Below are 27683 nucleotides of genomic sequence, written 5' to 3'. Positions count from 1 at the left end.
AAGAATGTTAGATGAGATGGAAATAAGTTTAAAAATAATTAATTAATAATATTTTAATTTAGGTTAAAAATAAAAATTAAAGTAAACGAGTTTAAAATGTGTGTTATGAATTTAAACACAGAATGATTTAAAGAAAGAATTTGATTTAGTTTGAAATATATGAAAAAAAAAACAAAAAACAAAAACAAATGGGGCTTGTGTGTTTTGTAAGAGAAAATAAAAAAAAATGTAAAAGATAAAGGAATGTCTTAAATATGAATGGACTTGTCTTTAAAATTAACAAAAAAGTAATATTATGACCCTAAATTTTGTAAACTTGCAAACACACTACTTAATAATTATTTTTTGTAGTTATTAGGAGAGCCAAATGCCAATTTCTTTTTTTTTTTTTTTTTTTTTTGCAATTCTCTAATAAAGTAGGATGAATTAAAAATTTTCATTTTTCAAGGAGGGCAACCTATAATTAAGCTAAAATTTTACATATAAACCCTAAAGGAATAAAGAATTTTAATGGGATAAATTGACCCAACAACTTAAACCTTGTTGGCTCTCTATTTGACTTGATTAGGTGAGATAGAATGTTACATCCTATATATATCTACTGAAAATAAAATATCATAAAGATATGATATTTTAAGTCAATCATATTTAAACTAATCAAATAAAACAATTCTTCATGTACAATGTGCCCTAAATGTTGAAGCTTAGCCAAGGAGATGTATCATACCCAATCACCCCCCCCCCCCCAAAAAAAAAAAAAGGAAAAGGAATCCATAGAATTTGTACTTTACCGCATGTCCATGCCCAATTGTGAGAGTGCGATTTTGTTCACCCCCATTTAATGGGGGTTAAAATAACCCTCGTGAAAAACTAATCTTCCATTTCCTCTTCTCTCTGCTTCCCTCTTCTCCTTTCTTTTTCTCTTTGTTCTCTATTTCCCTCTTCTTCTCTTTGTTTCTCCCTCTCTTCTCTCCTGTCTCCCCCATTTCCTCTTCTTCTCTAGTCGTTGTTGTCGCCTCTTCTTGCGCGTCGACCGCCTCGACTCGCCAACTGCGAGGGGGTGGCGCAATGTAGCAGCAAGGTAGTGTAGAGGCACGGCGAGGCGATGTAGAGGCGCGGCGAGACGTTGCAAAAACGCGACGAGACAGGGCGATGCAGCGGAAAGCGACGAGAGGGTCGACGACGGCAAGAGCAAGGGAAGAGAAGAGAGGGAGAGAGAGAGAGAGAGAGAGAGATGAGAGAGGGAAACGGGTGGGTGAAGACCCCCCCCCCCCCCCGAAATAACCTTTTTACCCCCCAAACTAACGGGGGTAAAGTTACCCCCGTTAAAGGGGGTGAACAAAATCGCACTCCAATGATGCCCACAATATTGAATTACTATCCCACCTCTATTATTGATTAAGCACCCAACTACAAGATATCCCGCTAAAATATTCATTTTTTTAGTTACTTATGGGGTAGTGGCGTGGGACTTATTCATTAAATTGAGATTTAAAATTTAAAATTTGGATTTTATGTCTTTTAATTATTTAAGTGTGTCGCCATGATATTTTTTTGTATAGCTCTTTATAACAAATTTTTTAAATATTTTATATGATCGATGTTTTGACATTCACCGAATTAAGAAACAAATACATTACGAACATCACTCAATTTTTTTTTTTATTTTCTTAAAAAAAATCAAAATTTTATCCGCATCATATGTTTTTACTTCTTTAGTGTAATTTGAATAATCCAACAACCTTAAAAGCCCTAAGCAGCCCTTTAGGGAACTTACGAACTCTGGCCTACCACTCTTATTTTTGTTGACTCTTGCTACTACCAATTGGTGGCAATTGGTTACTGGTACCACCCTTAAAAGCTATGATGTGAATTTGAGGTTATTTGCTTCACATTCTGGGGCCAAAAACACTAAATCAAAGGACTCGACCATAGATGATCCTTCACATTTTGGGTCCAAAAACACATAATCAAAGGACTCAACCATAGATGATGATCCTTCTAAAGAGCCTAAAAGAGGGATCCTTAAAGAAGATGGAAAGATTCTCCAAAAACTGCATATGAGATCAATGCAACTTTACTTTCTTTCTCATTTAAACAAATTCTTGACATTTAATGTGGTATGGTTATCTTTCTCAACTCATGGGAAGAAGGAGAAGAAGAAGAAGAAGAAGAGTTAAGGGATAACAAAGAACCTCGCGGCGTTAGGTAAGCCTAGTGAAAACCAGTGAACATACAGCAGATGCGCAATGTGACCGCATCTCTAGGGTCGAGAAACTCAGCTGTTTGGAAGAGGCAATGGCGCTTAATCAGGGCTTCGAGTTCTTGACCTTCTTGATCAAGAATTATAGTTCCTGTTTTGCATCAGCCAGGCCAAAACAAGATTAGCTGTAGTTCTCCAAGATCTTCACAGGCTGTTGGGTTCCACTTCTCATCATCGCACAGAACTCTTCATAGTTGATTCTCCCATCCTGCTTTATTCAGTAGAATGATTAGAGATGCATGGCTACATATGCCAGATAAAAGGTTCAAATTTGTATACAGAAAGCACAACTCACGTTATCTGTGTCCACTTCTGATATTATTTCCTTGATGTTGGCATCATCCCCCATTCCATAGTCTTTCATGGCTGTTTCAAGCTCGTCTCGTGTGATAAACCTGCAGTCATATCCAAAAGAAAAAGCAGGTTTATTGACAGGAGCTTGCAGAATTTCCATCTATGTCTCGCATATTTTGTCATCTGATGCTTGAAATGCAAGAAATACAGAGGGCATATGCCTCCATACTGCTTTGACCATCTAAACAAGCCTCCATACTACTTTGAAAGTAGTTAATGTGTTTGCACTCGGCCTGCATCTGCCTCGTCACCAGCCAGAAGTTGTGGGGGAGATGGTGGTTGGTTTGCACGTGCATGAGGGGTAATTTTGGTATTTTAGTGAAGATCAACTGTGGCAAAGTGTGTAATTAATTTGAAATTACACAGCTTAAATGCATAATTGAAAGAACAAAAAATTTGACTGTTTAAATGAAAAAAACGTGCTAGTACAAGAGCTAAAATATATATTTGGCCTCTAAACAACATTGGAAGAACGTTCAATAGAAGGCTGGCTCGAGTGCAGACACATTAACTACTTTCATGGTTTCACCGGTTAAAGTAGTTTGTACTACTGCCACATCAGTATCAAATTGGTGGTTTAAGAACATTATGTATATGCATAAATGCACTCACCCACTATTATCTTTGTCAAAATACTTGAAGGCTCTGTAAAGATGTTCGTCTCTTTCTAGTTTGTGCCTATGCATCGTGGCAGTGATGAATTCGATGTAGTCAATTGTGCCATTTCCATCAACATCGGCCTACATGAAAGGAATCAAACATTTTTTTTGGTAAAATGGTGGATGAATCTGAGTTACAGCATAACAAAGTGTGCACCATTTTAAAAGTATCTTACAGCTTCCATGAGCTGCTTCACTTCAGCCTCTGTAAGCTTTGATCCCAGTCGAGCCAATCCTGCCTTAAGTTCTTCATAGGTAATCGTGCCGCTGTTGTCAGTGTCCATGTTTGCAAACATTGCTTTCAGCCCTTTTATTTCTTCTTGTGAGAGATTTTCTGCAATGACCTAGATCATTTTCACAATTCACCAATTTTATTAGAAGAAGGTTCAGTTCCAAATGAGGAAATCCAAAATGGGAAAAGTTTGAGAAGGAGATTTAAGTAGAATCAAATGGATCAAACATGAGCATTCAAGGAAAGTAGATCAAACATGAGCTGTTGGACTGTCAAATCTGATTTGGAGGTGGCGCTTGGAGATGCAGACACAATACTGTTCCATGAGTATATGCCACAATAGTTCTCATGCCCATATACCATCGCATGGATACTTATCCCCAAAACAAAAAGCCTTCCAAATGTAGGGACCTTTACCTTCAGGGCAAGCTTCTTGAGTTTGTTCATTGCTCTGAATTGCTTCATCCTGGATAGGACTGCACTATCAATTGGTTTATCTGATGCTTCTCCTCCTTCTCTTATCCACGGATGCTCTAGATTAAGAGAGAAGATGTCAATCTTGTAGTCACATGTAATTTGGTGTGAATATGAATGGAAATATTGACTAAAAATTTATCACAGAATCTGGGTTTTCCCCTATGAGCCCAAACTGGACCCGGAAATGGACTTCTCCCACAGTAATATACTCCTAAAATTCTTAAACTTTCCCAGGAACATGTAAGTGATTTTCAATGCAAATCTGAAATCTGCAGATGTTCAATGTATCAATCTGTACATGACATTTCCCCTATGAGCATCTCTTCCATAGCTCCATAACTCTAATGGATGCTGGCTTCTGCCTTAACTTACCGGCTTTATCCAGTATTTTTTACCCTTCACATCTATTCCTTGCTTCATTTCATATATTTATAGTAAGGTTGTATTTATCAAGCGATTTGTAAACAGTCAAAGCATTAGGATAAGATGTACCAAGAACTTGAGCAGAAGTGATCCGACGACTTGGGTCCCGTGTCAGCATCTTCCTAACCAGGTCCTTGGCACTGCTTGATATAGATGGCCAAGGATTACTTGCAAAATCAATATTTCCCTTCAATATGGCATCAAATATTCCCCTCTCTGTTTCTGTAAGCACATTTACAGCCACAGTTTCAACACCATTGAACCAAATGTCATAGATCATATATAATTTTTAGCAGGACATCAGGGATCATGACTTTACCAGCCCAAAATGGAGGTACACCACTGAGTAAAATGTACAACATTACGCCAGCACTCCAAATATCTGCTTCCTTGCCATACCTACGCCGTAGAACTTCAGGAGCAACATAATATGCACTGCCAACTATATCTCGATACACCTTACCTATAAGAAATTTCAATGACCAGGTAGAATGAAATCTTAACAGATATATCTGAACTAGTTTAATATAAGCATATATATATAAGTTCATCTTTTTGGGTAACAGAAATCATTAAGTAAATGACCAATATATGCAAGAGCGTACTCCAGAGAAAATTAATGACTCAATGTCTCTCCTTTTGGAATTTGCACACTAGCACCATTGCCACATTAAGCCTAAGGGTAGGGAGAACTTGAAGTACGACATCTTTATGCAGAGAGAGAGAGAGAGAGAAAATTTCTTTTGTGGCTTCCTTAATGACGTTAGAATCATGGTGTGCTTTCAATTTTCAGAAAATTTTAGAGATTAAACTTCAAAAGGCTAAAATGCTATACAAAATATATCGAACGGGACCGAAAGAAATCAAGCATTGATCTCCTAAGAACTTCAGTGATTCAACAGGACATGTATCAGAAATCGCAATGTCCTCTAAATCCAAACAAAGACATATAGTAATGAATTCAAGATTGTACCAATCTAATCAAAAGCAATGCCAACACAAGAAAATTACCTTTTTCAATGAACACTGATAACCCAAAATCAGTTGCCTTGAGCCTAGCCTTTTCGCTCCTATCAGACAACAAGAAATTCTCCGGCTTCAGGTCTCGGTGCATCACCCCCATGAAATGGCAGGCATGCACCACATTGACAATAGCCCGGCACATCGAAGCTGCAGCTCTTTCGGTGTAGTACCCCTTGGCAATTATCCGGTCAAAGAGCTCCCCTCCAGCACATAATTCCATCACAAGATTTACCGAATGCCTATCCTCATAAACACCCTTAAATTCTACAATATTTGATTGCCCACTCAAATGCTGCATAATCTGAATCTCCCTCTTCATATCCTCCTTATCACTCCTAGTACTAAGCTTCCTTTTTGATATAGACTTGCAAGCATATTGCTGCCCTGTTGAAAGTTCCGTACAAAGATATGTTACACCAAACTGGCCCCTACCCAATTCTCTTCCCATGCTATAGTGAGATTTAACATCCTCATATGGCTTGCCTAGAATTGTCTCAGACCTGTGATGAATTCTTATTCTGGGGCTTGGAGCAGGCCTGTAATGAGGCACAGGGGCTGCCGGCCGTGCAGGCCGGACAGGGGATTTGTTGGGGTAATGAATCACAGGTTCTTGAATTTTCCGGTGGCCTGTTCTGGCACCTCCACCACCTCCTCCACCACCACCACCACCTTCGGATCTATACTCATTGGCCTTTGGCTCCAAAATTTTGCCTTTGCTTACACAAACACCCATCTTTTCCTTTTGTCCAATCTACAGCCTATGGAGAGAAAAATACCCAAATCAAGATTGGAACGGCCACAGAATACAAGGACGGCAAAAGAGTTGACTGGCCGGGGAAGAGGCAAAATTAAATAAGGAAAGAAAGAATAAACAAGAAAACCCTCCTGATAGAAATTCAGAACAGGTTAATCACAATCCACAGCAGAAATTTGAATCAGAAAAATCAATGAGGAGCTGGAGAAAGTTGTGCTTCTCAGGAAAAAGGGATTGATTGATCATTAAACAACGGAACCCACCATGAGATTCAGAGGGAAGACTATTCAATAATTAATCTGCCAATTCGGGGGACCCAATTCGGGATTCTGACGTTGGGATCAAAAGGGCATACAACAAACAGAAAAAGAAAAACCGTTGGGGAGATCAGCATACGGATAAAAAAGTCTGATTGTTCCTTTCCGGAAACGTTTCCTGACAGCGAGATTATTAATAATAAGAAAAGGGTTGGTTCGGTTGATCGCTTCTTGAGAAAAGGCCTGACCGCGACGAGAGGATGAAGACGAACACGAATACGAATGGATAATAATTCAATTAATGCGTAGAAGAGTTGAATTCACAGAGAATCTTCCATGAGAATAGACCATCTGCCTTGGCCTAACTCCATGTTTTTTTGGGGGGGTGCCGACGGGAAAACGCGTTTATCGTGTCTCTCATCTTTCATTTATTTCTTGTTTGTTACATCAATTGCATTGCATGCAATGCATCTGCGTCTCTTCCTGTATTTACAGTTAGAAACAGATATATATATATGTATATATATAAATGTATAAAAATAGGGTTCTAAACATGAGAAGAGACATAAAATTCATAATAATTTTATTTAAAATTAATAATAATTTATCAATATATGAGTATAATATAACATATTCAAATCTTAATATTTCTAAATAATGTTTGTACAAAGCATAAGGAAAAAACATCGTTACTTTAGCTCATTAGTTTTTTTTTTTTTTTTCAAGGTGATCTATTTTTTATTTTTAAGAATTACAAAAGAACCTAGAAACGCTTCCTGGAAGATTTTTCAGAAAGGTTTTGAGAATTTTATAGAATAATAAAAAATATTTAGAATATTTGAAACGTTTTCTAACTATTTGATAAGAGTTGGAGGGTCGATCATCACCTGGTCCACAATATGCTCGCGCTCTTTTGGATATTCCTCAACTCCAAGACTATCCTAACAATATTCAGCCCTAAATGTGTCTTGAAGTAGCTTTTTCTACAAGAAATGAAGGCTAGGTCTCATTCTCATGAATCATTCAACACTCAAGTCAATCATTATATTAGGAAATGGTATAGTAGTGATGCAATAAGTGTGTAATAGATGTCGTATTTCATTCGCTAGATTGTGCCTTTATATAGGTGGTTTGTGATAAAGTAGTATTTGTTAATCAAGATATAGATCGAAAAAAATAAGATATGAAAAATATTCTAAATAAAAGTATTTTTTATTATATTTATTAAATTTATCTGACGACTCTTTGGAAAAGAAATCACGTAACTTCTTATCTGAATTTTTTCAGATAAATTTATCTTGCTCCGTATAGATAAGAAAAAATGTCACACGTGCATTTTAAAAAATTTAACAAATAATTTGATTAAAAATCTTAAATGTTTCACAATCTTATTTTAATTATTTTATATTTTAATTTAAAAAATATTTTAATTTTATTTTAATATAATCTTATCATACTTGTTTAACAAACGTTATATAATAGAATAGCCGAGACAAGGCCACGTGAATGAATGATTGAAATGGAATCATTTGGATGGGCTGGTGGAACAATTATGGGCCCCCGCCTGGGCCTTTGCTTGTCTTGGGGCACGTTTGGGCTCGCTTATGCTGTGCTTGAAAGCTCCTTTTGGGATCTTCTCTACCTTAAGGCTCAACTATCAAGGTTAGATCATTCTAGTTTTCATAGTAGTGCCTATCATGACTATCTTTAATGAAGTTTTTTTTGTACTTTTTAATTAAAATATAATTATAATAATTATAAATCTTAATCTTAATAGGTGAAATTGATTACGTTCATTCTAATTTTAAACTTATGTTCATCTTTATAATATATCATGTTTAAGAATTTGTCGACATTTAGAATTAGCTGATCGTGATTTTTAGACCTGTAATGAGAAAATTAACCCAAAATGTAAGGAGAAGGAACATAATAGAACATACACGGAGGATTTTTACGTAATTTGGTAAGAACGATATCTACTTTACGATTGTTCTTTGGTTATTTCGGCAGAGTAACAGTATGGTATTATCAGTGTTTTCTCTCTTTACAATGATGTTTTTGACCTTTATTTATAGTGAGAGGTGTTTATAATTACATAAAATACAAAAGTCTAGAAATGATATCATGGGAGACAAGATGTTTTTATCATCTCCATAAAATTGGGAGTGGGGCTCCGTATTACCAAGGATTCGGTTTGTATCAAATAAAGTAGGTGGATCCCTACCTCTGATTATTCAGTAACAATATTGTTATGCAAGCTGAATAGTTTGACCGGCGAGCTGAAAGATCAAGCCAACAAGTTAGAAGTATTGTTGGAAACTCGTTGGGTATATCGCTGAGAGCTCGCTGGAAGCTTTGCTGGGAGCTTGCTTAGTTCCGCGAGCTGAGCTTGAATTTCAGCGATGTATGAACTTACCCTGACGAGCTCGGCTGAGCTTACTGAGCTTTAGGCGATCGGGCCGACCTATTGGACTGAGTCTAGCTCATAAGAAGTAGTGCAAAAAATATGTATAACAGAATTCATACTAAGTTTTCTTTATTATTTTCTAAAACTTAATACAATTAGTAGGGTTATAAATGAGTCAAAATGAGCCCATAAACGTTTAAACTTGTTTGTTTAGAAGTGCCTTAGCCCGAGCTTGATTTAAACTTGGAAGTGAAGCCCAAACTTGTTTATTTAAAATTTTGTGGAGTTCGAGCCCACACCATTTATATATATTAATTAAGTTTTAAAAGAGCATTTCTCATAAATTTTAAAATTGAAACTTGATTTCAAGTTTGTTTAGACAAAACATATAACATTAATTTATTTTAATATATATATATATAAATCTTAAATAATATAACAAAAAAACTCAATTATGAAAAACACACAATATTTCGAACTGATTTCAAGTTTGTTTATACAGAACATATAATATTAGTTTATTTTAAAAAATATATATAAATCTTAAATAATATAACAAAAAAAAAAATCTCAATTAGGAAAGCACACATTATTTGGAAATAAATTCCAAACAAATCCATAAATCGAACCACAAACTACAACATTATTGAGTGCAATATTTAGTTTTTTTCTTATAAAAAAGAAATACCCAAAAAAAATCAATCTCATAAAAATTGATAACAAAATTAAAATTAAAATTAAATCAACCAGTCATTATAAATATACAAATCAACCACCCTAGCCACTAACCCACAACACTACTTAATTCAAGTCAACTATAATATGAACTGCTTGTGAAAATAATTAAACATAAAGGCCCCGTTTTATAGCATAAAAATTTCATGAAAAATATTACATTCAAAAAATTAAATTTCATCTTTGTTGTTTGATGCATTATATTTTCATAAAATTAAATTTCATGGTACAATTATTAAAATATATTTTGACGTATTTTTCATGAAAAATTCCATCTAAGAGGGTTGGTTTTTATTTTTCATGTAAGTTGAAAAATATTTTTATTTTTCAACTAAATGCTATCAAACGAGACCAAACAGTTAAATAAATTCGAAACAATGATAATTGGAACCACTTGAGACTTGGCATTTACATAATTAATTAATGCCAATTATACAAATTAATATGATGATGATTTGGTTGGTTTCTTCCTAATTGCAAGCTCTTGTTGTGGTGAATATTCAGACATCTGTCCTGCAAATGGGGCAAGACCCATGCTGCCTTAGCCATTCATCTATACAATCCACATGGAAAGGGTGCCCACAATTCTCTAATGCCCTTGTCATTTCCCCATTCTTCAAGACCTAATAGCAGAATAACCCACATTAATTAATTCTTAATAACACATTCCATAACATTCTACCTACAATTTCTATGATTTGGCCCATTTGAGTGTTGATGTGATTTTTTAGTTTTTTAGGCTAGCTAAAAAAAAAATCAATTACATATCGACTATTCATAAGGTGTGTCAACATGTCTGTCTATATCTAAATATCTATTACTTAGTAAAATTTCTTACTAGAGACTTCTCTTCTTGATTCACATTATAAACCCTTACCTTGTTGAACCCATAGATGGTATGGTGAGAATGCTATTGAATAACAAGAGATAATAAAAGTTATTTTTAATTAATATTTCAAGTTTACAAAGTTTATATTTGGGTAAATTATTTGAAACCCCCCTAACACTTAGAACCATGTGCAACTTATACCTCTGTATTTTCGATTACATCAAAAAACTCCTTTACATTTTTAAAATATTGCAATCAGCCACAGTCTATTGTTATTTTACATAATTTTATACAATAATTTACATATAAAATACATAATTCTACATAGATAATTTCAATATATTAAAAAAATATATAATTTTGCATTAATCAACCAATAGATTGCACAAATTATATAAAATAACAATAGATTGTGGTTGATTGCAATATTTTGAAAGTGTAAGGGATTTTTTTATGCAATCAAAAATACAAGGGGTAAGTTGCACATGACTCTAAGTACAAGGAGTTTCGTATAATTTACCCTTTATATTTTGAACACATTTACATTATAGTAAATACATATTTGACCTAACGAACGGGGTTCTTTTGAAAGAAAACAAACTCTATAGACACTCAATACTAAAAATAAATCACAAAAATATTTGTAAAAATGACTCAAATCATGGGAATTAAGCAATTTTACCCAGAAAAATGAAAAAAAAAATTGAATGAAAAATGTAATTTTTGCCAACCTCCAAGCAAACAATGCAAGTAATGTGATGAGCTGGGTGACAGAAGAATCTGTGTTTTGAGAGCTTCTTGATAGAATCCGGAGACAGCCCTCTGCTTCCATTCATCTCGAAGATATCTGATGAGTTTGCAGTGGAGCTTGCTGCTTCCACTGAGCTCATCTGAAGAACAACAACATTAATTAATACTAATAATAAATAACATTTTCAATCATATTTGTATATTGATATCTTATATATTTGTATTGATGTAACATAAAGCACAATGCATTAATACATAAATATATATATGTGTGTATATATAATACATACCTGCCATTGGTAGGCTTTTAGCACTGCCGGGCTCACCCATTCATTGAACACTTTCCCATTCATCAGACTGAATAAGAGGGCCCCCTGTAAGTAACAAAGTGTTCCCGATTAGGGTAACACTCATATTGAGTATTTTACCTAATCGGCCTTTTGTTTCCGTCTACTAAGTCGGCAGTGATGTATCAATATTCTTTTATAAATGAAGTATCTCCTATCGAGGTGCATTAAATTGAGTCCCAAGCCATGAATGAATATGAAAGAGGATAAGCACATCACCTTGGAGAATGGCTCCCCATGCACCGTCAATTCCGTCAACTGAAGAGCTGTGATGGCCCCCGCCACCGCGCCTATCTCCGCCCCGCGCACAAACCCAGTTTCCGTCGTCTGCCCTTTGATGGCTCCACAAACCAACCCCACGAACGCTCCTCCTTCAACCCCCAAACCCAACCGCAAATGTCAGCCAGTGGCCAGAACAATAAACAGAATAAATTGAATTCAGACTCGCGGAGAAACAACTGCACCATCAAATCTGACGGCGGCGAGCGGAAAGAACTACAGAGCCCAGCGAGTCAAACCCACAAACAGTCGGGGGGGGGGGGTATTCCGGGGGGGAAAAGAAAGCGAAAGAAATGCAGAGAAATGGAAGGAGCGTACCGAAGGCGAGAGCGAAGGTGAGAAGAGCGAGAAGTGCTTTGTTGAAGACTGCGAAGAGAAGACGTCTTCCGGGGGCAGTGGCCTCGGCGACGGCGGCTTTGCAGGAGAGGGCCATGTTGGAAAGCCATTGCGTCGTCATTGGAAGCAGCAGCTAGCGTTGGAAGAGGCAGAGGGGAATGCGCGGAGCAGTAAGAAATAAATCAGTTATAAAGAGTGAGAGAGACTGTTACATTTAAGATGGGTTGTAGCTGCCCATTGCATGCATTGGCTCGAAAGGTCAAGTGGCTGTGGGCCTGTGGCAGCTCCTCTTATGATTTTAAAGCATATTATATATATATATATATACATTCATGTATCTATGTATTATGAGTTCAAGTTTGTGAATAGTTAGGGTGATGAATATTTTAATTAAATTAAATCAGGCAAAATTATCGATTTAAGTTGTAGGTTGATTCACTTTGATTTTTAAGTTTAAGTGTTTTCATTATTTTGGTTCGTTTTAGTCTTCGTATTAAAAAAATTAAAATAATTGAACTGATTAAAATATAAAAAATGATGTCAGTTTTTTTAATTTTTTCTTTTTTTCTTTTTATTTTTTTGGTTTGTTAAGTTTGAGGATTTATTCGATCGATTTAGTGACTAATCAGTCACCTTGGTTAAATTGCTCTATGGTTGGTTGAGAAAGTTTCTTCACAGTCAATGTTTAACTTAGTATAAATAGAAAAGGATAAGTTTTCGGGACATTGTGTAGTGATAAAGCATTTGAAATTCACAGAGTATCGGAATTTGAATTAGTACAGTAATTTAAAAGATAAAATTATTATTGAAAGGCAATATTTTGCTAGAAGATAATAGTAAGGTTGGAAGGTAAATCTTATATGAACTGTACCGAATGTTCAGTTTTAAGTATATATAGATTGCGTCAACATCCAAATATGCTTGGGAGGTATATCAAAGAGAAAAATCACTCATTCTTGAAGATTAATCGAGCAAAACTTGGACACTCAAGATGAATAAAAAAAAAGTAAAAAAGAATAAATGATAGTAGGGTATATATGTTGAGAGCATGATTGGGAAGCATACCTCTTTTCACGGGATACGTATAAACTCGCCTTATGAGCTTAATCTTTGTAAAGTGAAAAGATCATGCACCACCGAAATGGTCTTTAACAAATGTATATGATGTGGCATCACCTAAAATTACCAAAATACCCCTACGCGCCAATAATGGGGGCAAGTGATGTGGCACCACCTAAAATTACGAAAATACCCTTACGCGCCAACGGTCTTACCCGCCACGTGAATCGCTTGAGAGACTGACACATGGCAAATCAACAATCCAGAGCAGAGCCCGAGAAATTCGGGCCGGGCCGCAAGACCCGTTCCACCTTGATCGAGATTATCGGGAGTCGTGCCCCCGCTCAACACGAGTTTATCCCAGGTACCCCATAACGGGTCTACATATGAAGGACAAGAATTCTCACCAGGTACACCAAGTTCTACAGCTCTTACATTTATTACGACTTGCATTTACTCTATTAATTTGAGCGTCGGAGTCCACCCCGGGGGACCCTAGCCCCGCCACTCCGTTGTCTTGCAAGTCCTATCACCGAGGTCCGACATCGCCAAGTCCGAGGTCCGATTCTCGAAATCCATTCGCAGAGATGACACGTGATGATCGGTCTCAAAAACTATCGTCACTATATGAATAACAAAATTGGGCAAAGTAGATCCTATCATATATATAAAAATGGTTTATATGGTTCCAAGCTATAGGATTTAACAAATGTTAGCTTAAGATCTTTTTGTTTTATTATGTGTGATTGATTTGTGGCATTTATGAATGAAATATTTTATCGAAACTTGTGCATTATGGCCACTAGATTATTTATCAAAAATACCATATAGACATTGAGTTGTGACTTTTTATAATGGCACTTAGTGCACTAATGTGTCGTACATTTGTATTTTAATATAATATTAAGAATCATGTTAAATGTACACTCATTTTATACATCTTAAGTTATATAAGGGGATATTATGATCAAAATACCCTGTGCCTCACATGTCTCACGCGCCTCTATACGCTTCATGGAGGGCTTTTTTGTTATTGGTACACTTTTATGTAGTTTAAGATATACACAAAGGTGTACCAATAACATTTTTCTAATATTAATACACAAGTATCACTAAAAGTGTTTTTTTTTTTTTTCCTGTAAATTTTATTTCAAAAAGGTTGCAGCTCATTTGTAGGCAAGCTCACCAGGCACCATCTAGGGCCAGGAATGCAGCGGCTTGTCATCCTTCCACCGTCAAGAGCGGGAAGGATGATAAAGGTAATGTTAACTATCTTAAGGTAACAGTCAGGATATAATAAGTAGAGGTGTGTAAAGAGTCAGTTCTGTTACCGATTAAATAGAATTGAGTAGTAAAATCAAACAATTAACCTAACAAATCAACTCAACCGATAATAAAAAAAATCAAAACCAAATCATATAAATTGAACTGAGTCGATAGAAAACAAACAAAATCGAAAAAAATGATATTGTTTTATAAACATCAAAACAACATCGTTTTAAAATTTGGTTGATTCAGTTAATTTAGTTCTTTCAACCAAAAAATCGAACCGAAAACCAAATTTTTGAAAAATTTTAACTAAACCAAACTGATGCAAAAAAAAAACCTAAGTGAACGGACAAGTTTAGTCTATTCGGTTCGAATAATTCGGATAAATCAAACTTTTGTTCTTCCCTAATAATAAGCATATCTTATTTTTAGGTAAAATATATTTATTATATTTTATTTTCATCATCGAAGTAATCTGATCGATTAGTTAAATATTTCAAAACACGATACACTTATCATCGACCAATCAAATTATTTAGATACTCAAAACAAAGTACAACAAATGTAAATTGTCTAAAAATAAAGTGTATTTATTGTATTTTAAACATTATTCGTAAGACAAAAATTAACATCACGATATAGCCCCTACAAAATGGGTAATGTTAAACGTTGCCTAAACAGCAATAAGTACACCTTATTTTCAAATAAAGTATAGTTATTAAATCTTATTCTTAACATCTAAACAAGATTTATTGATCCACAATAAATGTGTAGTGTTTTGAAGTATTTAATAAATTAATAAAATTATTTAAAGTAGAAGAAGGAAACCATGGGCTGAGGTTGTGGTTTGTGGCTTCTCTTCTGTGGGCTGCATTGTTAGTTATTATTATATAAATATATATATGTATATATATCTTATTCTTCTTGTAGACTGACCTACTCCCATTAATTGCAGTTTGATGTAGCCAATCTGTACTTAATTTATCAACCACCATATTAATTGTTATATATATTTTTGTATTTTTGGAGAATGACGGTGTCAAAAATTTTAGGCAAGATTGACAAAAATTAAACTCTAAATTTTAAATTTTATCTAAAATTAAATATTATAATATTAAAAAATATATATCAATAAATTATATAATCGACATATTTTCATATTTTAATAACTTCTCATAATAATATCAAATTAATTTTATTAAATATCTATTTTTAAATATACATAACTAAATTATCGTTCAATCATTAATTTTCAATTTGATTGTGCAGCTAAGTCTTGATAAGCCTCATGGTAGACTGTCATTTAATTATTGATTTCTAATTCAATTATGTAGCCGAGTCTTGACAAAATTCATCATAAAAAATATATTTTTTGTCATAATTTTAAATATGTAATTGATAAATTTATAACAAAAAATGAAAAAAATTAATCCCTTTAAAACATAGTTAAAGAAATGGTCAAAAGAGATTAACATACACAAGAAAAATGGGTCAAATTTTCATATATCTTATTTTTAATTTTAGGCTAATATTGAAAAAACACTGACAGACGCCACCAGCTATCATGACCAATGATTTTTGACTATTAGAGACAAGTACTCGACACCCTTATTCTCATCAACCAACATACCCAAAAACCAATAAAATCTAATGGCCAAATTTCGTAGATCTAAGTTTAAACTTCTAGCCAAACCCAATATGCGTAAACATATTGGCAATTGCTACCGACCAAAGTGACTTGTGATTTTCGACAATCAAAGACAATCACTGAACACCTTTATCCTCATTGACCAATATATCCAAAATTCAGAATTTTTTAAAAATTCAGGGTGGGCATTTAGAAAAAAAAAATTAAAAAAATATTAAATTATTACACAAAAAATGAAGAATTAGCACAGAATAAATTGAGACATATTTCGAGTGAACACACAAAACAAAAGGTAACAAAAAAGTTAACACAAAGTAAAGAAACAACTAAACACACAAAAATACGACGCTGACAAACTATCTTGCTGACTCAGCCTGTTTCTTCTTTTTTCGACGATGTCGTTTGTGTTGGGACTTGATTGTTACATTTGGAAGATCAATTTTAAACCAATAGCATTTACTTGAAAAGTTTATGATCCACCATTGAGGTAGTGGTCTAAGGGTTGGATATATATGTACATGTTTGATGAGGGGTTTTGTGTTTGGGTTCTTTTGGTTTTTAATGTTGTTTTTGTTAGAATTTGTTTGGTATTTTGTCATTATTGGATTTAAGGGATGAACAAGCGAATTATACTATTAGCTAATGACGGGATGACTTGATTTTTCATATATGTCTCACGATTATATGTCCTATGACTTCAATCACAAATCTTAACCTAGAAGGGTAGATACATTCATTGATAATGTAATACCTCAAGGGTCCAGATAGAGATAATATATATCGAGAATAAATAAGGAAGAAAACAATACTATCTGGATACTTTTTAAGCTGAATGTAGGTAAGGAACTCCCAAGTTAAGTGTGTTTGAGTTGGGGAAGCTCAAGGATGAGTGACTCTCTGGGAAGTTCGCATAAATCTATCAGGGTAAATTGTTCCAATCCTTCTTATCGCTCGATGCGAGATGTTACAGATAAGCCATCACATCTAGAATGAGATGTCCGGAGGGAGAACGAATGGGACTGAAGATGAATGTAATTCAGCTAATATTGAAGCATGATAAACTAGACTTGCTATTCTTTTTCTCCCCTCTCATAGAAAGGATTCAATGAGACATGAGAAGACGGAGAGAACGGTTAACTTGAGGTAGAGTCATGCTCAAACGGGAGTCCTTTAATCTTTGATCTTGTTTTTTTTTCAAGTTAAAAAAAAAAAAACCTTGATCATAATGGATAATGTTTCTTTGTTCGAATAATATTATTACTCAGACAAAAATCTTGATCATAAGAGAAAGAATAATATTATTATTTGTGCCAAACTTGTTGGTTCTATGGTTAGGTTCTGATTCTAAAAAAATAAGAATCGATATATTTGGTTTGGTTATTGATTTTTTTTTTTTAAAACGTGGTTCGAACCGAACTAAAATTGATAATATACTTATATATATTATAATTTTTTGCGTATATATATATACACATACACATAAATAGTATCACTTTCTAGGAAACTAGCGACATTCATAAACTCTTTTATTTCTAGACTTTTATGCGCTATTGCTATACTAAATGATCTATGTAATCTCATTTGATAAGTTAGTCTATAAATTATTTTGTTCTACTTTTACTTCAAGACTTGAAGTATTAATGAAATTATGGGTTTTTTTTAATTAATAAATTTGTTTGTAATTTCATATTTTGCAAAAATATTTAGAAGCTAAATGTTAATTGGATAGAACCGAAACCAAACCGAAATCGGTCCGATATGATGGATTGATCATGGTTTGGTTTTATATATATAATGGTTCGGTTACGATTTTTATTTTTTCAGAACAGTTAAAGATGGTTTGCTTACTGAATTCTTATAGAACCGAACCAATCTGAACCATTGACACCCCCAACGTTTTTGAGCATCATAGGTGTAAACTAAAAACATCATCCATTATAAGGTTATTGAGTTATGATATTGCTCGAAAAGTTTCATGTGACATGATTCATGGCCGGTGGAATCAGTAGTCCTGTTAAGAATGTTATCCAGCAAAGAAGGTTTTTAAGGTGTACGGCGTCAAATTGTTATTATAAGGCTTTGTTTGGGAGTGATTTAGTAATGAAATAGAATGAGAATGAGTGACATGAAATGAAAAATAATTTTTTCCTTAAAAATAAAAAAGGATATTCAATAACCATGATATCTAAGGTGAGCATTAGGTTGATTCTATTGCTAAAACTAAATAGAGTGACATTGTGTAAAAAATCAAATTGAATTGATTGAATAAATTAAAAAAATTAAAAAAAAATACAAAAAAATGAACCCTCCGAAAGATAGAAAAAATCTTAAAAAATTGAACCGAACAAATCGAACTAGCCCAAGAAACCAAAAAATAAAAAATAAAAACTAAAAAAAATAAAAATATCAAAATTTTAGTTGGTTCAGTTATTTCGATTTTTTTTAATACGAAAATTGAATCGAATCAAAATAATCAAAATTGTCAAATTTGATAACCAAACTGAATTGACCCTTAGCTGAAACCGGATTGAATTTTTTTCAATACGAAAATTGAATCGAATCAAAATAATCAAAATTGTCAAATTTGATAACCAAACTGAATTGACCCTTTTAGCTGAAACCGGATTGAACCAACATTTTCAATCGAACAATTTCGATTATTTGAGTTAAACTAAACTTTTGCATACCCTGATGATATCTTCTTAATGGAAAGACAAAGTGTGGTTCAATTAAGGACATATTTAAATTTTTTTTAAATTATTAAACTTGCTGTTATTAACCAAAAAATTAAATTTTTTTCATTCTATATTATATTACTATCATCTTTCCAACTGAAAAAAGCTAATTTTCCATCCATTTTCAGTATATATTAATGAATTTTTATACGGAATATATATAATTTTCATCCTTAATCTAAGTGCACTAAATTATCTTGTATTAATCACACTACCCATATTTGCTCCATTAAAGTGGAAAACTTAAAAATAAATAAATAAGTCAGTTAATGCCAGACTTAAAATTGGACTGAAAAAAAAAAAGAAAACTAATTCCAAAGTAAATTTGTGCTTTTTGGGTGGAGAGTTCGAACTTTTAATTCATCTTACTTGTAAAATAATTCAAATTCATGAAAATAAAATGAAAATAAATATAAAACCTAACTCTATACACTGCTGTGGAACTAAGGCAATAGACTCATTTTCTCAACAGTAGCTATTAGGGGTGTTTGCGGGGCAGTTTAACCGGTCTGAATCATTTTTAACACGCCAAACTGTTAGTGCGGTTTTTCAACTAAACCAAACCGCGGTCTAGTTTGGGTTCGGCCAAACTGCACCAAACCAGACCGCATTTGCGGTCTGGTTTGATGCGGTTTACCGCGATTTGAAATGCTACTTAAAATCACTAAAAAAGATATTTAAAAATGGTAAATAAAGACACAAATATTGGTAAATAAAGACAATTAAATATAAATAAATAAGAGCAAAAAATAAAAATAAAATAGTGTAAAAAATAAATAGGATTAGGCTGCCAATTATTAGATTTTTATAATAATAATTTTTTTATTATTTTTTTGGGCGGTTCGGTTTAAAACTGAACCGTCAACTGTCCAAACCGCGCGGTTTGGACAGAATCCAAATAGTTTTCGACCGCCAAAAAAAAAATCGATCGGTTCGATTTGGCCAATTTCTGCGGTGCACCAATTTTTTTGAACACCCTTAATAGCTATGGTTCAAAGTCAACATTCCTTATTGAGAAGGTGCCGTCACAATCATGGTTATGGTTCGAACTTTTAATTCATCTTACTTATAGAATGATTCAAATTCATCACAACAAAATGAAAGTAGAGGTAAAGGCAGACCTATATACACACTGCGGTGGAACTAAGGTAATAAACTTTTTCTAATGAGAGAGTGCTTTCCTGTCTTGACATAAGAAAGACTCCAATTTTTTGGGACATTGGCAGCACATGCTCTCTTTGTGGGGTTAGAGAGGAATCGGTACAACATTTGTTCTTTGAGTGCACTTTCAGTGCTATTGTTTGGGGCCACATCAGAGCCTGGCTGGATATCACTAGGGCATGTCCACTATTGTTAGTGCCTTAAATGGATTAAGAAAGAAAGCCGAGAGACATCTTGGCGCAATAAAATGAAGAGGATCGCTCTCGCCTGCTCTATTTATCAGATTTGGAACATGCGGAATAGGAAGATTTTTAAGAGTTCAATGGCTCATGTGGATTGTGTTATTTGTCGGATTAAAATACATGTATACAGAGTTATTTTTTCTTTGTATTTCCATGTTTTATTCCAATACGAGTTTATTATTTTGGGGCATTAGTGGCCCTTTTGTTCCTCCTGAATATGAATATGCCCAGTGTATCCTGTGCAATTTTGATCCTTTTATATATATTTATTTTCTAATAAAATAAAATAAAAAAGTGCCTTCCTGGTCATGCCCAAAAGAGAGTTGCTATTGGTTAAAAAAACCCAAATTTTGTCCGCAAATTAACCTAATAAAAGAGATATCAAACCAAGTTAAAAAAATAAAATCTTAAAACTAAAACAATGTAATAATCACACTGATTCAGATGGATTCATCTACTCCCCAATTGTGAAAATGCTAGTCTTTGTGTGCAAATGTGGGTTAGGACCAGGCTCCGAAACGACGCCTCCAAGCCGTTTCCGTGCTTCACAGTTGAAACATTCCCTATCCCTAAAAGCCAAGAAACACCAAAAATATCGTTTCTAAATTATTTTCATAATTTTAAAACTATTTTGTAATGTTAAAAACACATTTCTGATTTAAAAATACGTTTATGTTATGATGCAGTGTTAGAGATAAAAATAATTGTCTCATTTGTTCTAGTAACCGCGTTAGAAACGTAAATGACTTATGTTTAAGTTTGCTTAAATAAATGATTAAATTTATATTTATATTTAATTAAATAATTATTTTTTATAAAATTTATATTTACAAAAAAAATCTATATTTTTTTATTTACACATTTTTTCTGAGTTTCCATTTTTTATTTTTTTTAAATGTTGTTTCCCATTTCCATATCGTATCTATTTCTTGTTTCTGTGCAACCTAGAATATAAATGATATTTGTCTCATTGCTTGCTATCTATATCCACACAAAAAAAATTGCAGAAGACAAATATAATATAATTTATATCAAGACTGACCTGTAGCATAGGAGGAGCATTTTAATGATGTCAAGTTTGGCAAATATAGAGAAGTACAAAATAGCATAAAGTTGCTTTATGAGTCCTACACCCTAAACAAGCAAAAGTGCAATTCAGCCCCCCCATGGCATGATACAACAACAGCCCAGTTTTCCTAATAGAAGCAACGAGTTCCAACTCTTACCAGGGCAATATGCTTGAAAGCTTTGAAACTGTAGAATACTGCAAGGCAAGGCAAACCATGCCATCTATTCACAGGTTCTCCTTCTACTTATCCTCCTCCTTCTCCATGCATGTCAAGGCTTCAGGCAATCCCAATCAGTAGCAGCTGGAATCCTAATTGCATTCCTAGAGAAGAAACAGCACGCACGGTTTCGTCTCATCAGCTTGGAGGATTCATGAGACCCCGAACAAACAAGCGAAAAAACTTGCTGCTGCACCTAAATCTTCTGTTTGAGAACTTGGCGCAGCTGGATCCTTTGACTCTCCATCCTCGCCTCCATAAGCTTCGCTTTCAAACTGCTCTTCTGCATGCCACGTGGCCATTCGATACACCCTTTCATCCCCCGAGTTATGTGTGGGTTTCCCGAGTCAGGCGAGCTCCATTGCCCTGACAGGTCGGGTGGGCTAAGCCTGTCGTTACCTGAGGCCCGGTCTGGAGAAAGGATGGCCGCATTAGAGAGCCTTCCATTTGATTGCCTTCCTTTCAATGCTTCCACTGATATTATCTTGAAATTTTCACCGTTGCTTGGGCATGACCTCCAAAGCCGAGATATGGATGAAACTTTCTTCAAATGCGTCTTTGGCGCTGCACAAACTTCACTGATTTCGGTAATTGGTGTCTCCTCGTATGCATTTTCTTCCCATTCTGTCCCACTTCCCGACACATTGCTATCCCGACCAATCCTGTTGTTGACAGATGGGTTGCTCCCCTCTGGCGAATAACTCGAACCCTGATCCTCAGCATGGCTCACGGTCTCCCACCCACTCCCATCCTCTTCTATATCACCACTCTGATCAACATATGCATTAGCATGTCTCTGCACGCTATCTTTATTGAACATATTAACTTCAGGACTAACTGTATGAACCTTAGAGGCATGGCTAGCAGGACTGTATCCTTCACATGGTTCAATTTCCCTCTCATTGGCTTCACCAAAATTAACATCTTCAAAAACAGAGAAAATATCATCTGAATTCGATGGTTGGTATTTGAACTCCTTGAAGTCTTGAATGTTCAGAGAGGCAGCAGCCTGGCAAAGGATCCCCGCTTTTCTCATCTCCTCAACATCTGGGGTTGCGCTTCTTGAACTCAGATAAGCCTCAAGATCTGCTACTAGCTTGTTCATCTGAGCATACTTCTCCTCAAGCGTTACCTTTGCATCAATTAACTTCATCTGAACCCGTTCTTCACGCCAGACCTCGGCCATCTGCAACATTTTCCTCTCCTCTTCTACTTCCTCGCGGAGTTTCATAGATTCCCTCTTGAATGCTTCAACTTCAGCCTTATCTTCTCCAATTTCCTTAGCAAGCTCATCACACACTTCCTCTATTAATTCTCTGGCCTTCCGCTCTTTTTCATAGTCCTGCATGTAGCGCTTTGCTGACAATTTGGCATCAGCCAGCTCATTTACCAACTTTGAATTAACAATTTCCAACCGCTGGCGATTTTTCCTCTCCCGAGTCAAATCAGCTTTAACATCATCAATAATTGCCCGGATTTTCTCATGTTCTCTGCTCCGCCAAGTAGCCCTTTCCTCACTGAGTTTCTTCAAGAAGTGCTCAAGTTTCTTCTTTGAAGACCGTTTCTCAGTCTCAAGCTCATGAATACGGGCTTGCGCTTGTTCAAGTTCGACTTCCATTGCAGATATAGCTGAGATAGTAGTTACTTGTCGATCGATATGCTTCAAATGGCCAAAAGTATGTTGTACCTCATCATACCTTTTCCAGCTGATGGGATCCCATTTGGTCGCCCCCTCCATTGCAGAGTTGGAAAACTGAACTGAAGGTTCCAACTGGAAAATACGAGCATGGTTAGTTTACAGATACACACAGAAAGCCACATAACATGCAACCTAAGAAGCACGGATGAAAGAATGAGACCATAAGGTAATTTTCAAAAAAAAAAAAAAAATCAAGACATAATGCATTGCACACAAAATTATTAAATGTTTTTGTGCATGTATGAAAACAATTACAATTTGTTCAAAGTTTAAATTACAAAATCATTAATATCGTATTAAAATAATACAAAAATTATTTTCTGTACCTGAGGAATTACAAGAAGTGTATCAAACAACTGTTAATATCTATCCTAGAGAGCTCAATTTGTATTGGGAATTTCTATAATATAATGTATTCTCAAATTTAAATGTCTAAAAGAGAAGGAATTAATATCTAAAGCGATATTTTCTTATTATATTGCTAGAGTCAAAGTTATCAAGTTGCCTTTAAGTATCCAAATCTAATAAATTAAAAAATAAAATAAAATAGGGCACACTTGACCAAGTGTGTGGCACATGCTCAGAAGTGACTGAGCAATGTTGGTATCAACAAGGTGTAAAACGAATTCATGGGACCTTTTAAATGTTTTCATGGACATTTTGACAACTCAGGATGCACGATCCAACAAAAAGCCTAGAGTGACTTACAAAGGAAAAAAAAAAAAAGAAAAGAAAAAAGAAAGAGAAAAAAGAGACTAATCCAATTTTTCTATTGAAAAAATGAAAAAGAAAAAGATAGAGAAGAAAACAACTGACTCCTATGGATGCAAGTCTCTATTTACATATTCTTAAATCTAAAATGTCTAGAAGAGAAGGAAATAATATGCAAGTTATCAACTTTATGATGCATTTATAGTTCATTAAACCATAAACAAGTGTCATCCTAAGATTGACATGTTATCCAACAAAATATTTCATGAAAAGAACGAAGGGGCACTTGAAAAGGTGTTCGATGCATGCTGAACTTAAAATTGTCTCAGGAATGCTTGAGTCAGACATGGCATCCAATAAGTACATGGCCCTGTAGGAAATGTTATTGCTTCTCCTAATGTGACTAGATAAGAAAAGTTCCCTTGTACTAGACATTAGACAGCACAGAATGCATTCCTCCAGTCAAGAGACTGGAGAAGAAAACCACTGACTCCTGTGATTGCAGCGACCAATTTCAATATCAATAGATCCTCTCATATCCATGTTCCTGCGAACTATTTAACATTTTCATTTTTTCCCCTTTGGTCTCATAGATCAAATGTTTCAATAATTTCATAGATTAGAGCGTTATCAAACTATATTAAATTACCTAGGAGAATAACTTCAAAATAGAAATTTATGCCACAAGATGATGGTAAATACACTGGTACACTCTTACTGCATGTTCAAGGCTCTATTAGTGTTGGCTCTAATTTAGTATTGAGGTATCATATAATCTCAATTCCAGCAGTTCCCAATTCAACTAGGTGGAAAGATATCAACGGTATTAAAAAGATGAGGTGTACCTTGTACAAATACCCGTTTCTTGGACCTGAGACAGAAGGAGGGCTCTGCATCAGATCCCTTGCTTCAGAATTATGAACCCTGCTACTGTGTTGGCCAAGCAATTGCAAGCCAATATGATCACCTCCATGCTGCACGAAAGAAGAAAGAAAATAAGTAGAAAAAAATCCCAGTTCCCAAAAATTGTTACAATTGGCTCATACTGCATCCCAGGAAAAAGCATTTAGGAGAATCCCATTTTCTGAAGTCGGACATGAGAGCCAGAAAAACCAAGTTTAAACAACAGATACCTAAGCCAATTCTCAAGGGCAATAATTATATACCGCACAGGTATCATGAAAAACAGTAGGGATCACTGACGCGATATTCCAAGAAAAGAGTAAAGCAGTGGAAGATTGTCGGGTGGGTGGCTTGGAGCATAATTACTCCTAAACAGAGGATCAAAATCTGAAAGCATTTCTCAGAAATTAATTATTGCGACTTCACACCAAACTCCAAAGTGGAAAATGATGGTGCTATTTTTCTAGCTAATCATGTTTGGCATGCAACACCAGCGCAATAAAGCAGCTATAAGAATGAATGCAGATTTAGCAAATAAGATTCACATCGATAACAATCAAGGCACTGCTCCAAAAGATCCAAGATTCGTTCGTAATCTCAAATTCCAAACCAAAGCAAGGAAAAAAAAAACCTGAAACTCCAGATCTCGAGAGAAACTGTACCTGAAACCCTAACTTGTCCTTCTTCGGAAAACTAGACCTCTCCCGCAGGCCGTCAGCGATAGGAACGACCTCCGGTAAGTTCAACCGCCAAAGGACAGCAGCGAGCTTCCTCGCAGAGACCGCCACCGCCTCTTTCCCCTTCCCTCTGAGCTTCCGGGAGCTTTTCCGGCCGAACTCCGGCGGCGTTACCTCCTCGTTGAGAGACGATCCTTCATCGAACTTCCAGCGCAGGAGAGGCGTCTCTGGCCTGCTCCGCCTCCCTGCCGGAGCTCCGTCCCGCTTCACTCTCACTCCAGCCCCGGGATAGCCAGCGTTCCTTGATTTCCAGCGAGGCGGTCTCTGAGCCTTCGGTTTCGGTATGAGATCTGGATACGGCGAGGCGTTTACCGGCCTGGAGGAGAGAATCGCCGGGATGTCAGTCTTCCCAGTGATCTTCATCGTCGCCGGCTGGTTTCGGCCATTCTAAAGTCTCCACTGAGGCTCCCAAACAGATAGAAACACACACAGAGTTTGATTTTAGCGGCGCAAAGTTCCCATTGATCCCTATTTCGGCTCCGTCCGTGTGCGGAAATCAAAGGGGGGGAGAGAGAGAGAGAGCAAACAGTTTCAGAGATTCCGAGAGAGAGAGAGAGAGAGATGAGTACACAGAGACTGTGTATATTATCAGTGTATTTGTACGGTCAACGTATCTCCATGTTGTAATAGTAATGCAATCCTATTCCATGATGCTAAGAGACTGTTTGGCTCGGCTTATCTTAACCTTAAATAGTATTAAATTTATATTATTTTTTACATCTTATATTTAACCTTTAAATAGTTTTATTAATTGATTATAAATGTATGATATTTTAAATTGTTTAATTAATTAATAGAGTTGTTTGAATATTGAAATTGTTTAATCGACTAATAAATTGGTGTTTAGCCTAATTTTATTAGTTAATTAAAAAATTTAAAACACAATATAATAAAATTATTTAAATATTAAAAATATGATATAATAAATACATATTATGTGAAAATAATGTGTATTAATTATTGTTCATATCCTACCCGAATATTTTTAGGTGAGTAATAACCGAGTATTGGTATCATAAATATTAATATTCGCATAAAAAGTTTTCAAATACTTAGAAAAAATTGATGAATGAATATTGGGAATTCGTTTCTTAAATGTTAATCTTTTGAAACTTTCCTTTAATATTGTATATAGTTATGGATGGTTTTTTTGTCATGTTTGAAAGAATAGTCTTTATTCACTATTTTAGTTTTTTTTCTTTTTCATTTTAGTTGTGTTCCTCGGAAAAGGTCTTAATATAAAATTTAAATCATCAAGTTACAAAAATAGACATTAAAATATAATTTTTTTGAAAATGCCAAATATTTTCACTTGAGAAGCAACTTATAGCTCATCGACTAAATATTTGGACTTTTCTACATACTTTCAACAATAGAAACTAAGTAAAAAATTCATACCAAATGAATAAATATTTTGTCTACTCGAGATAAGTTATAAATGACAAATGGTCTTTTCACGCTAGTTTATACATAAATTTTTGGGTTTATAAATGTAATTTCCAAGTATTATGCTTATTAGCATGTTTATCAATGCATACCAAAGGATAACAAGCTCGATTTTCATCGGGGATAAATTACACTCAAATTATTTATATGAATCTCTAAATTTTTTTTAAATTATAAAAATATAAAAATAATCTCTAAATATATTTTTTTAACCACTCAAGGTTGTCGTCTAAATACAAATGGGCCAAGATGCTTCCACATCATAAACGATGTCGTTCTACATTCATTTTATTGAACAACACCCCTTTGCATAACAACATAATTACATAAGCGTCTTGCAACGTGTAAGGTCCTGTGTTTCTCATTGCCCGTGCCCTTTACGTAAATTATCAATTATATGTTGTTCCTTTTCTAATTTCTTTTTCTTTTCTAGTTATGCTTTTTATTAGTTTATTCTTTATTTTTAATTTTCATGTTTAAGGGTGTTTAATCGGTTCAAGTCATCTCTAGATTGGACCAAGCCGAATAAAAAAAGAATTGGATTGGATCAGATTGGATCAAAACGATTTAGTTCGAGTTAGGGTTTTGTTTCTTTTAATTTCAAATGTGGGGTTATAATAGTTTTTGTATATTATATTATGTAAAATTGTAAACAACAACAT

The 27683-nt window shown here is 34.7% G+C and overlaps 3 protein-coding genes across 4 annotated transcripts; all 3 read right to left on the bottom strand.

The window, feature by feature from the left end:
- Nucleotides 1-2043: 2043 nt before the first annotated feature.
- Nucleotides 2044-6902, bottom strand: LOC127792609 (calcium-dependent protein kinase 2-like). Of its 2 annotated transcripts, XM_052323175.1 has the most exons (9): nt 6449-6902; nt 5420-6189; nt 4728-4871; nt 4478-4630; nt 3926-4041; nt 3453-3620; nt 3230-3357; nt 2559-2658; nt 2044-2471 (listed from the first exon to the last, which is right to left on the bottom strand). In XM_052323175.1, the coding sequence occupies exons 2-9, from the start codon at nt 6162-6164 to the stop codon at nt 2385-2387; spliced, it is 1641 nt and encodes a 546-aa protein (XP_052179135.1). In that variant the 5' UTR covers nt 6165-6189; nt 6449-6902; the 3' UTR covers nt 2044-2384. The 2 variants fall into 2 exon arrangements, with proteins under 2 accessions (XP_052179135.1, XP_052179134.1); XM_052323174.1 differs by having other exon boundaries at nt 5420-6902.
- Nucleotides 6903-9977: 3075 nt separating this feature from the next.
- Nucleotides 9978-12271, bottom strand: LOC127792152 (NEP1-interacting protein-like 1). The gene is made up of 5 exons (XM_052322546.1): nt 12108-12271; nt 11730-11881; nt 11454-11537; nt 11145-11303; nt 9978-10207 (listed from the first exon to the last, which is right to left on the bottom strand). The coding sequence occupies exons 1-5, from the start codon at nt 12244-12246 to the stop codon at nt 10085-10087; spliced, it is 657 nt and encodes a 218-aa protein (XP_052178506.1). The 5' UTR covers nt 12247-12271; the 3' UTR covers nt 9978-10084.
- An 8969-nt stretch (nt 12272-21240) lies between these two features.
- On the bottom strand, nt 21241-26110 carry LOC127792151 (uncharacterized). Its single transcript, XM_052322545.1, has 3 exons — nt 25501-26110; nt 24781-24909; nt 21241-23296 (listed from the first exon to the last, which is right to left on the bottom strand). The coding sequence occupies exons 1-3, from the start codon at nt 25936-25938 to the stop codon at nt 21722-21724; spliced, it is 2142 nt and encodes a 713-aa protein (XP_052178505.1). The 5' UTR covers nt 25939-26110; the 3' UTR covers nt 21241-21721.
- Nucleotides 26111-27683: the final 1573 nt, after the last annotated feature.

This window comes from Diospyros lotus, chromosome 15 (assembly GCF_014633365.1).
Source record: "Diospyros lotus cultivar Yz01 chromosome 15, ASM1463336v1, whole genome shotgun sequence".
In the NCBI taxonomy this organism is placed as follows: Eukaryota; Viridiplantae; Streptophyta; class Magnoliopsida; order Ericales; family Ebenaceae; genus Diospyros; species Diospyros lotus.
This window is presented reverse-complemented; position numbering and strand designations above follow the sequence as displayed.